At 32.5% G+C, this 12500-nt stretch overlaps 3 protein-coding genes across 8 annotated transcripts in view; 1 reads left to right on the top strand and 2 right to left on the bottom strand.

Annotated features, from left to right (window-relative positions):
• LOC125035846 (TNF receptor-associated factor 6-like) overlaps positions 1 to 2240 on the bottom strand; it is a 10831-nt gene extending 8591 nt beyond the window's left edge. Inside the window, exon 1 of one of the 4 annotated variants that reach the window (XM_047628130.1) lies at positions 1965 to 2240. The gene's annotated coding sequence lies outside the window, so the exon portion shown is untranslated. The other 3 variants (XM_047628131.1, XM_047628132.1, XM_047628133.1) reach the window with 3 other exon arrangements.
• Positions 2241 to 2469: 229 nt separating this feature from the next.
• Positions 2470 to 5065, top strand: LOC125035848 (dynactin subunit 5-like). 2 transcript variants are annotated; one of them, XM_047628135.1, is made up of 5 exons: positions 2470 to 2656; positions 2912 to 3099; positions 3424 to 3535; positions 3679 to 3921; positions 4287 to 5065. In XM_047628135.1, exons 1-4 carry the CDS (start codon positions 2609 to 2611, stop codon positions 3919 to 3921), a joined length of 591 nt encoding a protein of 196 aa, XP_047484091.1. In that variant the 5' UTR covers positions 2470 to 2608; the 3' UTR covers positions 4287 to 5065. The 2 variants fall into 2 exon arrangements, with proteins under 2 accessions (XP_047484091.1, XP_047484090.1); XM_047628134.1 differs by having other exon boundaries at positions 3679 to 5065.
• A 5123-nt stretch (positions 5066 to 10188) lies between these two features.
• LOC125035833 overlaps positions 10189 to 12500 on the bottom strand; it is a 12944-nt gene continuing 10632 nt past the window's right edge. For both annotated transcript variants that reach the window (XM_047628095.1, XM_047628096.1), the window contains exons 8-12: positions 12248 to 12436; positions 11264 to 11373; positions 10856 to 11097; positions 10632 to 10746; positions 10189 to 10519 (exon numbers count right to left, since the gene is read on the bottom strand). In XM_047628095.1, coding sequence (XP_047484051.1) covers positions 10312 to 10519; positions 10632 to 10746; positions 10856 to 11097; positions 11264 to 11373; positions 12248 to 12436 — 864 coding nt within the window. In that variant the 3' untranslated portion in view covers positions 10189 to 10311. The remainder of the gene's footprint in view (positions 10520 to 10631; positions 10747 to 10855; positions 11098 to 11263; positions 11374 to 12247; positions 12437 to 12500) is intronic.

Here is a 12500-nt window from a genome sequence, read left to right as displayed (position 1 = left end):
AGTGCTTTATGACATCAAAGGTCATATGGCGCTATGGTAAAGTAGAGTAGCAAAAAGGGTTAAGAATGAATTAATGATCAGGGTAAGTTACAGGTTGAACAGCACTAGAGGGTACTAAGGTAGTGGAAAGAGTAGAGAGGGGAAGCTGAATGGGTATAGTAGAAGGTGATGGTTGTTGGGAGAGGAAGGAGTAAAGGGAGTAGGGAGGATTATGATAAAGTATTGTGGCCAAAACAGAAAAAATTAATTAACAATAAGGATAAGTGGACAGAACAAGGGGACAGAAGAAAAGGAAAAGGTTATGAGGAGAAGAACAGACCATGCAAAATTAGTTGAGGCAAGGGCTGAGGACCAAGGGAAGGGCTGAGGACCAAGGCAGGGGTGATCCCCTACATTGGGTCTCAGTCCCCGTCTCCTCAGCCCCCCACAACAGCAACTAGCAAGGGGCCAACACATATGAGCAATTTTGACAAAAATTTGTTATATAATTACTTATTTTGTTGTCAATAGGTAATATTATAAACTACCAAGATGTGGTCATATCTGTGCCAACCAGAAGCATCAACTGGAGTATATTAATAGTTTTATAATTCTCTACAAGTTAAATACTAGATACTTATAACTGAATTAATGGTCATCCTATTGATGTTTCAAGAGCATTTTTATTTACCTTTATATTCATTCTAACCTCACAGTCTGAAAGACATCTTTACTCATAACAGTAGATATTCTTTTAAACTGCTATCCTAAAATGCGTGGTTAACTTTTTAACTAGTTATTCATAACCTTTTGTGCCACATAATTATGTACTTTTTTTATTTTTAATAATTACAAAAATTGATGCAAAACAAAGGTGAGGAAAGAGTGCCTGATTTCTCTATCATTACTAACAGCATCCAGTCTGTATTCTTCCACAATTACTCATGTCACCTACAGAGGGGAATGAGTCATCACGTGTTGCAGCAGCTTGTTTACAAAGTTGAGCAGGCCATGACAATCATATGGGTCACTGAATATGTATCCGTAACTTTAACTCTACTGATATTAGCTCCAGGGAAAATAAAATAAAGTAACATAAGAATGGTACATATCATGATCTGTCAATGATTTGTGAACTCATTAGGACTAATTTGGGGGTTGGAATCATTTTTAAAATGGCCAGAAAACAATAGTATCTTCTTGATACTCTCCAGTATCTAATAAGGTTGCGAAGGTCCTTCTTTACCTTTTACTTGAACACCAACTGTTCTGTGTATTAATAATGTTTACCAGATGATCTAAGCATATATTACAGAAAGAGGTAATTGTCTTAACACAGATGAAAGTATAGTGGCTATAAACACACAAAATAACACTATTGGGTACATACAAAAAATTGCACATAGTGCAGGGAGAGCCAAAACTCATTATCAAACTCTACCAATCTATGCTTACTTGACAGGCCCTGTAATGCCAAGATTTCACACTGGTGACGGCAAACAATCCTCCCATGAATGTAGCGTATCAAGACTTGCTGACTAACTGTCAAAGAGGCCTCAGCATGTGGTCCTTTTCTAAACTGTTACTAAGGTAATAACCCTCTCTAATACACACAAACTAGCAGGGCTGTCAATCTCAAGGTCCAATGTGCATTTTTATTTCTGTTAAATATAACCTCCATACACTAGAGAAAAAATAAATCTTCAAACAGGCCAGTCTATTTTATAAACAAAGTTCAACACTGACGAAAGCAGAAGCACATTAATGCCCAAACAAGTGGGAATCACATGCAGTGATGCAAGACCAGAAACCTTGGGATATTTTCTCCCTTCTCAGGTTCCTTGAAAACCGAGTTTGGCATTTAAAGAACTCTAGCGTCAGTGAGGCCAAAGGCTTCCTGCACTACATCCCAGGAAGACCTAATGCATAGCATTCTGCCCCCTAGTCCTGTAAAGCAAAGGACCGAGTTCCGCCTCGTGACTCACCTCTCCTGCCAAGCCCCAAGGCAGGAATTCCCCAGGCATGAGTCATGAGTCATCCGTTCACGACTCATGTAACGAAGCCTGAGAGGGAGGCTCACCTGTTGATTGCCCTTTCCTAAGCGACATATTGCACAGCTTTATTAGAGAGCAATGCCTGCCGCGTTCGAGCGTCACAACATCCTACAGCGGCTGCTTCCGAAGGTCCGAAGGACTCTCGTGACTCAGCCGCGAAGGTCGGCGCCTCCCTGTGCAGGAGAGGGCTCGGGGAATAGGCGTTCGCCAACTAACGCATGAGAGCCTGCGTCGCAAAAAAAAGTCTGTTGATTATCATAAAATATGTATGTTATCAAAATCAATACCTTAAATTAAATATGAAGTAAAATAGGCCTCCAGCATCTTTTATGAACACATCTTACATCAAGGAGAAAATTAGAAGAAAGCGAAACCTTTACTAACATATCTTGAGTACCAAAAATAAATGGAATGCATATGAGTCCAACACTTCATAAATCTCACAAGAGGAAATTGCAAAGAAATCTGGAGGCCAGCCGACCCCCGGTGTAGGTAACGCCTTGTTTACATCAGCTGGGCGTCGCAAACTCAGACGTGCGGATCTGACGAGAAAATTCGTACGTAAGGGCTTCGTCATGGAATTGCAGGATTCCTTTTATCCCAGAGCTCAGTATATTGAGACTGTAAGTATGAATAATGAGCAGATAGGTTTTATATATTTATCAGAAGTGTAACGGGCAGGAGATTTCAACATGTCAAATATTGTTCTGTAGGTGGGGTCATTAATAACATAGGTTGGGGCGTATTATTATAGGATGGAAATTATATTTGGTGTAGTTTCAGTCTCACACAGCCTTATGATACAAAGTGAATTTGGCATATAGTGTATAGAACAACAAAAATAAGACACCTTTTATACCCTTTATTTTCATCTCCAGGCCACAGGAAACCGTGTCAGCCGTGCAAGTGTGTTATGTGGATCTCAGAACATTGTGTTAAGTGGTAAAGTTATTGTGCTTAGTGGTGTGATTATCAGAGGAGACCTTGCCAATGTCAGAGTAGGACGCCACTGTGTAATATCATCCAAAGCGGTTATCAGACCTCCATTTAAAAAATTCAGTAAGGGGTAAGTAATTAGTAAATAACCTTTCTTATTTAGTCTGGTTATTGATTTTATTTGTTTTAGATTTTTTTTAACCTCATAAGTTATTTATTATCTCTAGGGACTAATTTAGCAAAGGAAATTAGTCCCTTTGATTATCATGATATGAGAAGCTTAAATAACTGGAAATTGGAAATACTGGTTGTATCATTATCAGTGTTCTTAATTTTTTTACTGTCACTTATAACCAAAATATATATGCATATGTCTATATTTTTTATTTTCTTAACCTCTCTTCTTTTTCTTTTTTTCATTTTTAGCAATAGCTGTACATTTTTAATATTTCAGAGTGGCATTTTTCCCACTTCACATTGGGGACCATGTTTATATCGGTGAGGGTTCTGTTGTAAATGCTGCAGTCATTGGCTCATATGTCTACATTGGAAAGAACTGTGTTATTGTAAGTACTGAATAAACTTCTTTCTTGTGTCTGTGTATAGATTTTTCTTGTTGAATAGATATGTTTATGTATATTCATATTCACTCTGATGAAGAGCAGGTTTGGTCTGCTAATGTTTTTTATTGAGAAATAACAAATTTCAGGGACGCCGTTGTGTGCTCAAAGATTGCTGCATGATTGCAGACAACACAGTCTTGCCACCTGAGACTGTTGTTCCACCATTTGCAGTCTACAGTGGTTCACCTGCCAAGCACACAGGAGACTTACCAGAGGCTACCCAAGATCTTATGACTGATTACACTAAATCATGTTATCACCATTTCATCAGAGTCAAAGATATGCCACCACAGGCAAAGGAAGGAACAACAAAGCTTATTGAAATTTAGGTGTGTTTCATTGATTTCTCAAAAAGCGGATGAGTATTTAAACTTGCTATTATAGTTAGGGTGGAAGGCAATTTAGTGACAAGTGATGAGCACTGCCTTATACTATGTAGGGGCCAAATTTTGTTTTCTTTCTTTCTTTCTTTCTTTTTATAATCTTAAGAAGTAAATGGATCCCAAGAAATTAGTGTAGTCATACTATTATGAAACTAGGATTCACTCCTTTTACATCTGTTTGCTTGTTGTTGTTTTCTTGTCTATTCTCTTTGCTCTTGTATTATTTCCATTTAGAAGGTATTTCAAAGTTGTAAACATAAGGAAAATTTTGTATTCATTGTTGGAAAATTAATAACAAAAATGCATTGCAGGTATGTACAGAAAGCTGTTTTTTTGCTTCTCTGTTTCCTCGAACCAAAGGTATCTTATCCAGCCTGAATTATGGAACTTCAGTTGAACTCATTGAAGAAGAGAATATATCTGCAGTATACTATTTAAATGTATAAATTAAATTATGTATTTTTACATTTAAAAGGGGACTAGGATGTCTGTTGAAAGTTCTTTACAATTGGATTGCCTAAATATATTACTAGGGGATTTCCCTGTCTACTATTAATAGGAAATACAGTGTATGTCATTCCAGTATAATACTGACTACATTGTGAATATTATTATTTTAGAAGCCTTAAATATGGATTATAGTTTTTTTTTATATGGAACAATAAAAAAAAATCAAAAAGACAAAGTTTATCTTCTACAGCCAGATTTTATGGCTGGGTAATACTAATCAATTTAAAGGCAGTTCTAAATTGCTATGAATAAATAGACTTTATTAGGAAAGTTATTAGTTATTAGAAACTTAATTTTCAAGCTGAGTAATGAAGTGATATATATCATTATGTGCTTGTGTATATTAAAATAAAGCAAGTAATGACAGATGATGTTTCTTTAAAAAATGCTAAACTTGCTCTTAGTGTTTTATCAAGTCACACCTCTTTATTGTACCAAAGCACCTTTATTTAAGCCTGCGAGATAACATTGATTAATAAATTTGTTCCATATTCTCAGTTTTCACACTGGTTGGGACTACCTTTTCCCTATTCTAGATGTTGCAGAACAGTGCTCTGAATAAACTTTTATAAAACTGGAAGTAGTATATATGTAACCAGTTGTTTTAACCCAATGTCGCCAGGGAAAATGAAAAAAAAAAATGGGGAAAAAGCTGTGCCTTTTTTCTATATTTTTTTGTGAAATGTCTGCCCATAGATAGCTCTGCTAGTGCTTAGCCACAAAGGAGTCAATTAGTAGACCTTGAAACCCGTACCTGATTTGAATTGGCAGGGAAAACTTATTTTTTCTAGTGTTTATTGAATATCGATGGTGTTATTTTATTTTAACATTAGTGTTTTTAATTTTTTTGGGATTAAAGTACCAGCAAAATTAGTTAAACGTAAAATTTTCGTATAAGGGGGGTTTAAAAAGGGTGATCGGGTGGCAGGCAGAAATAGTAAGGGCTCTTTGGTGTTTTAAATACATGTATTGCCATTCTTGTATAAAATATAACAACTAGTACTAACAGGGGGGCATGCTTGTGTATCCCCTTTGTCCCGCCCCGGCAAAGGGGTTATATGGGGGTTCTTTTTTTGGGTTGCCTCTTTGCTTGGGTTTTGGTTTAAGGTTTCCCTGGCCTCATTTGTTATAGGAATTTGTTTTTTGTGTTATTGTGTGCCTATTTATTTAATTTTTTTGTGGTGCGGGTTGGGTGATTGTTTTTTTTGGGTTAGTTATATTTTTTGTGATTTTGGGTGTGTTTTTTGTTTACGGGATCTGGGGGATGGGTAATATATTTTTGAGGGATTGCTGATGTTTGATGGTTTGTTAATGTTTGTGTTTGGGTATAATGGTTGTTTTGGTGTGAAAGTTATTAGGTTTTTGTGTGTTTATGGTGGTCAAAAATTGGGGTTGGGGGTTTATGGGGGATGGTTTGTATGCATGGATTTGTGGGCGGAGGTTTTTGGTGTGGTTTACTGGGGTCTGTGGGTGAGGGGGGTGTGGATGTGTTGTGTATGGTGGGTGTGTATGGTGTGGGTATGGTGAGTGTGGTGTGTGTTGTATTGGGTGGTTGATGGTGTGTATGTTGGGGGGTGTGTTAAGGGTGGGGTATGTGTGGGGGTTTTGTATGTGTGGTGGTGTGTGTGTGGTGTGTGTGTGTATGTGTGTGTGTGTATGTATGTGTGTATGTATGTGTGGTGTGTGTATGGGTGTGTATTGTGGTTGTGTGGTGTGTGTGTTGGTTGTGTGTATGGTGTGTGTATGGTGGTGTGTGTTTTGTGTGTGTGTGTATGGTGTTGTGTTTTGTGTGGTGTATTGGGGGTGTGTTTTATGGGTTGTGTGTGTTAAGGGTGTGGGGTGTTATGGTGTGGTGTATGGTGTGTGTGTGTTATGGGGTGTTGTTGGTGTGGGGTTTTGTTGTGTTGTGTGTGTGTGTATTTGGGGGTGTGATGGGGTGTGTGTGTGTTGGTGTGTGTGTGTTATGGGGTGTGTGTATGGGGTGTGTGTGTATGGGGTGTGTGTGTATGGGGTGTGTGTGTGTTTTTGGGGTGTGTGGGATGGTGTGTGTGTTATGGGTGTGTGTTGGGTTTTGTGTGTGTGTTGGGTGTGTGTGTATTGGGGTGTGTGGGGGGTGTGTGTTGGGGTTTTGGGGGGTGGTGTGTGTATGTTGTGTGGGGAATGTTGTGTGTGGTATGGTGTGTGTTGTGTTGGTGTGTGGGTGTATGGTGTGTGTTGTATGGTGTGTGTGTATGTGTGTGTGTGGTGTGTGTGTATTGTGTGTGTATTGTGTGTGTGTATGTGTGTGTGTGTGTATGGTGTGTGTGTATGGTGTGTGTGTATGGTGTGTGTGTATGGGGTGTGTGTATGAGTGTGTGTGTATGGTGTGTGTGTATGGGGTGTGTGTGTGTATGGTGTGTGTGTATGGTGTGTGTATTGTGTGTGTGTATGGTGTGGGTCTGGTGTGTTGTATGGTGTGTGTTGTAGGTGTGTGTGTATGGGTGTGTGTGTATGGGTGTGTGTGTATTGTGTGTGGTGTATGGGTGTGTGTTTTATGGTGTGTGTGTTTGGTGTGTGTGTATGGTGTTGGGGTGTATGGTGTGTGTGTGATGGGTGTGTATGGTGTGTGTGTTGTATGGTGTGTGTGTGTGTATGGTGTTGTGTGTTATGGGGTGTGTTGTAATGGTGTTTTGTGTATGGTGTGTGTGTGTATGGTGTGTGTGTATGGTGTGTGTGTATGGTGTGTGGGATGGGTGTGTGTATGGGTGTGTGTGTATGGTGGTGTGTGTGTATGGTGTGGTGTATGGGGTGTGTGGGGGTGATGGTGTGTGGTGTATGGGTGTGTGTGTATTGTGTGTGTGTATGGGGTGTGTGTGTATTGTGTGTGTATTGGTGTGTATGGTGTGTGGTATGGTGTGTGGTATGGTTTTGTGTATGGTGTGTGTTGGGTGGGTATGGGTGTTGTATGGTGTGTGTGATGGTGTGTGGGTAGGGGGTGTGTGTATGTTTTGTTGTGTGTGTTGGTGTGTGGATGGGGTGTTTTGTGTATGGGGTGTGTGTGTATGGGGGGGGTGGTATTTGGGGGTTGTTTTATGGTGTGTGTGTGTATATGGTGTGTATTGGTGTGTGTGTGTTATGGGTGGTGTATATGGTGTGTGTTATATTTGGTGGTTTGGTGTGTGTGTTGGTGTGTGTGTAATGTGTTGTAGGGGTGTATGTTGTGTGTTGTGTGTGTTGGGGTGTGTGAGGTTTGTTTGGTTTGGTTGGTGTGTGTGATTAGTGTGTGTGTATGGGGTGTGGTTTTGGGTGTTGGTGTTTGGTGTGTGTGTGATATGGTGTTTGGGAAAAATTGGTGTGTGTGTATTGGTGTTTGTGTTATTAAAGGGGTTTTTGTTTGGTTTGTGGTATTGGTGTGTGTTTGTTTGTGTGTGGTAAGGGGTTTTTTTTGTGTGTGTGGCTGGTGGTTTTTTGTATAACATTATGTTTTTGGGGTTAAATTTTTGCTTATTGTTTTTTATTGGACATTTTTTTTTATATACTTTTAATTTTTTTTAATTTTTTTAAATTTTTTTTTTAATTTTATTTTATTATTTTCATTATTTTATATCTTATATTTTTATTTTTTATAAATTTATTAACTTTTTTTAAATTTTTAATTCTTTATATATAATTATTTAATACTTATAATATATTACATTATTTTTTTTTTATATATATTTTTTATTATAATTTAATTTTTTAAAAATTTTTTTTTTAAAATTTATATATAACATTATTTATTTTTTCATTTTATTTTTATTATAAATTTTATATTTACATTTTTAATAATTAATTTAACCCTTTATAAAAAATTTTTTTAATATAAAAATTTTTTTTATTTATAAATTTTAAAAACATTTTTTAATTTTTAATTTTTTTATTTTTAATTTAAAATTTTTATACTTTTATTTAACTATTTATTTTATAAATTTTTTTATTATTTTATAATTTTATATTATTATTATATAATATAATATACATTTTATAATATATATTAATATATATTTTTTTTTATTTAATTTTTTATATAATTATATTATAATTATTTTTTATTTTTATATATATATTTATATATATTATATATATTAATTATATATAAAAAATTTAATATAATTATTTTAAATTTTTTAAAAATTTTTTTTTATTTTAATAATTTTACTTAATATTTTTATTATATTATATAATTTTTATTATTTTATTTATTAATTTTTATTTTTATAATTTATATATTTTTATATATTTTTTAATTTTTATTTATTTTATAATAATATTTTTATATTTATATAATAAATTTTTTATATTTATATAATTATATATTTAAAATTATTTAATTAATTATATTTATAATATTTTATATTATTAATATAATTATATTATTTAAAAATTTATTAAAATTAATTTTTATTTATTTTTTTTTATTAAAAAATTTTTTTTATTAAAAATTATATATATACTTATATATAAAAATTTTATATAAATTATTATATAATTAATTTTTTAATTTTTATATAAAAATTTTAAATAATTATTTATAATTTAATATTTATATATTTCATTATATATATACATTATATATATATACATTATATATATACACATTACATATACATTATATAATATATACATTACATATACATATATATACATTATATATATATATACATTATATGTATATACATTATATATATACATTATATATACATTATATGTATATACATTTATAATATACATTATATATAGATACATTTTATATACATTATATATAGATACATTATATAAAACATTATATATATACATTATATACACATTATATATGTATATATATACATCATATATATGTATATACATTATATATACATTATATATATACATTATATATACATATATACATTAATATATTATATATCTACACATTATATAAGTATATATCTACACATTATATATGTAAATATATACATTATATATCTATATATATATAAACATTTTATATGTATATATACACACATTATATATGTATATATATACACATTTTATATATATATATATACACATTATATATGTATATATATACACACATTATATATGTATATATACACATTATATATATATGTATATATATACACATTATATATATACACATTATATATGTATATATATACACATTATATATGTATATATATACACATTATATATGTATATATATACACATTATATATGTATATATACATTATATATGTATATATACATTATATATGTATATACACATTATATATGTATATATACATTATATATGTATATATATACATATTATATATGTATATATATATAGCACATTATATATGTATATATATATGCACATTATATATGTATATATATATATAATGTATGTATATACACATATATATATTTATACTATATATATATATATATATATATATATATATATATATATATATATTATGTGTATAAATATATATGTATATATATACATACATTATATATATATAATGTGGATAAATATATATATATGTATATATATATACATACATTATATATATATATATATATATATATATATATATATATATATATATAATGTGTATAAATATATATGTATATATATACATACATTATATATATATATATATATATATATATATATATATATATATATATAAAGGGTTAAATAAACAAAGAAACCTTCAAATCACCATTTTTGAAGATAACATACTAGTAAAAACCATAGCAAAATAAATTTTTTTTTCATAAATACACTAGATTTATTACACAAATAGGCAGTTATGAAAATCAACAAAAAGCCATTCCTGAGAGGGCCATCTGTCTTTTTATCTGCAGACTTCTTTCATCAGATACTAGGCAAAATAATTCAGGTTGCACAATATGGACAACCTGAAATCCATTAGCCTCCAATATTCTTTGTTCAAGCTTTATATATCCTTTCAAACGATAACCTGGTCCAAAAACATGTGATGAACCAATGTCCATCAATGCAATCCTGAAAAGAAATTCATGAGATATTAGAGACCATTTTCCTGTGTTGTACAAAAATGTATCTTAGTTAATACAGGAACATTACTCAACTAATGAAGACACCTATACTGAAATACCTTTTTGTGTTGTCTGGTATTTGCAGAGAACTGATACTGATATTACCAAAGGCATCAGGTTTTTTGTGCTCGATTTTAACAGTATTTCCTTCATCATCAATTGCCAAAAGATGGTCTGGAAGACAAAAAAAATAAATCAAAATCAGAATAAATACTTACACTAAGGCTATTATTCAGCAACTACAAATATTGCAAAATAAAAATCCTTCCTTCCCTAAACTCACCTATATAAATATCATTGTTTGTGACCACACTAGACACAAGATGATCCGGATTGTTAAGAATTTGATGAAGTCTAACTCTCAGATCTGATTTTGAAGGAGGCCGTTCTCTTGCAAATGTCCTTGCTTTTTGCAAGTATTTCTCTGGTATTTGAAGAGAATTCTGACCAAATGTTACCAATGCCTGATGTATTCTGAGTAAAATTTTGTACTCTGAAAGAGGCACCTTTTTTGTCGACATATATCTGAAAAACAAAAGTTCGTCCTTAATCAGTTATTCTAGTAATCATTTATGATAGTCCTGAATCTTTCAAGAATTAGTAATGTGAATATTTCATTGCTTCAAGGGTAAGACTCCAATTGAGATATTAGGTCAGACACAAAGTTCTCCAGACCTAGATGAGTACTTACACCTCAAGGAAATCTTGATTTGTCAGTAACTCTAGCAACTGCATATGATGATAATCTAAGGAGAGCAATTCAACTGCTAGTTTTATCCAGGGCCTCTTGAAATAATTTTCCTAATGGATATTATTAAAGTACAAGTATTAAAGACAGAAATGATAGTGGTGCAGCAATCACTGCTTAAGTATAAATATAAAACTTTACTAAAGAAGCCCAATCAACAAGACAAAATCATGGTATAATCTTAAAACATAAAAATCTTTAGGCTTAAAATTGATGACAAATACTGAAATTCAGATTTACATAACTACTTAACCCATTGGATCTGGGTGTTGTAACATCATCTTACAGAAAAATTTGGATGAGGGCTGGGCAACATGAATTTACCATCATGGCTGACGGCCAAGGTGATGGGAACATCTCATCATGAAAAATTCAGCTGAAGACCAGGGTGACGGGAATGACTCGCCATGAGTGGAAGACAATTAAACTCTGTGGGCATTTATGAAGGGGCTCTTGCATAATATCCATTGGTAAATGAGGGTGGAATGTACCATCAGTAAGCCATAGCTGGAAGAGCATCAGGTCCAGAGGGGACACTATTGTTATTTTCATTGTTATTGCATAGAGTTGTAGACTACCTAGAGAGATGACATGGGGTCTGTTTAAGGAAAACAGTCTATGGCCATCTATCAAATGACAAATATAGACTTTGGAAAATGTCAGAAAAGCAAAAAACACTTATGCAGAAAAAAAGAAGCACCAAGATTCAATGGGTTCAATAAAGTATCGTTGTCTACAGCAATGACAGTCAAGTTTTTTTGTTTTTGTTTTTTATACAGAATCTATTAATTCAAAATATAAGGTACCTATTGTGCATATAAATTGACAATGAGTCTAGTTGTTTTTTTATACAGAATCTAATGATTCAAAATTGAAAGACATAAAAAATTTATGGAAACAAACAAGAGCACAAAAGCATAACATTACCTCTTTGATTCTTATCTGTTCATGATCAACAAGAACATCAACAGCTTGGCGTTGATTAAGATGCTGAAGTTCGCAGCCTCCCAGTGCAATTAACAGTGGCAAAACATGGACCTTTGATCTGATAACCCCTTCAGGATTTTGTAGCACCTGATGAACCATGTGATGTACCAGATCTTCTGAGATGAAATTCTGAAATGTGAACAGCATTGTTAAAAGATCACCCTTAACCCACTCACATTGGGATGATGTCTTA

This window comes from Penaeus chinensis, chromosome 20 (genome assembly GCF_019202785.1).
Source record: "Penaeus chinensis breed Huanghai No. 1 chromosome 20, ASM1920278v2, whole genome shotgun sequence".
Taxonomy (NCBI): domain Eukaryota; kingdom Metazoa; phylum Arthropoda; class Malacostraca; order Decapoda; family Penaeidae; genus Penaeus; species Penaeus chinensis.
Note: the sequence above shows the minus strand (reverse complement) of the source record. Positions and strands in the feature narration are given on the sequence as shown.

Bases quoted from the DNA above. Each gene is read 5' to 3' on its own strand.
- LOC125035848 (XM_047628135.1), top strand. From the start codon at position 2,609: ATGGAATTGCAGGATTCCTTTTATCCCAGAGCTCAGTATATTGAGACT. The intron at 2,657-2,911 runs GTAAGTATGAAT...TTTCATCTCCAG, and splicing joins GAGCTCAGTATATTGAGACT to GCCACAGGAAACCGTGTCAG. The intron at 3,100-3,423 runs GTAAGTAATTAG...TTAATATTTCAG, and splicing joins TTTAAAAAATTCAGTAAGGG to AGTGGCATTTTTCCCACTTC.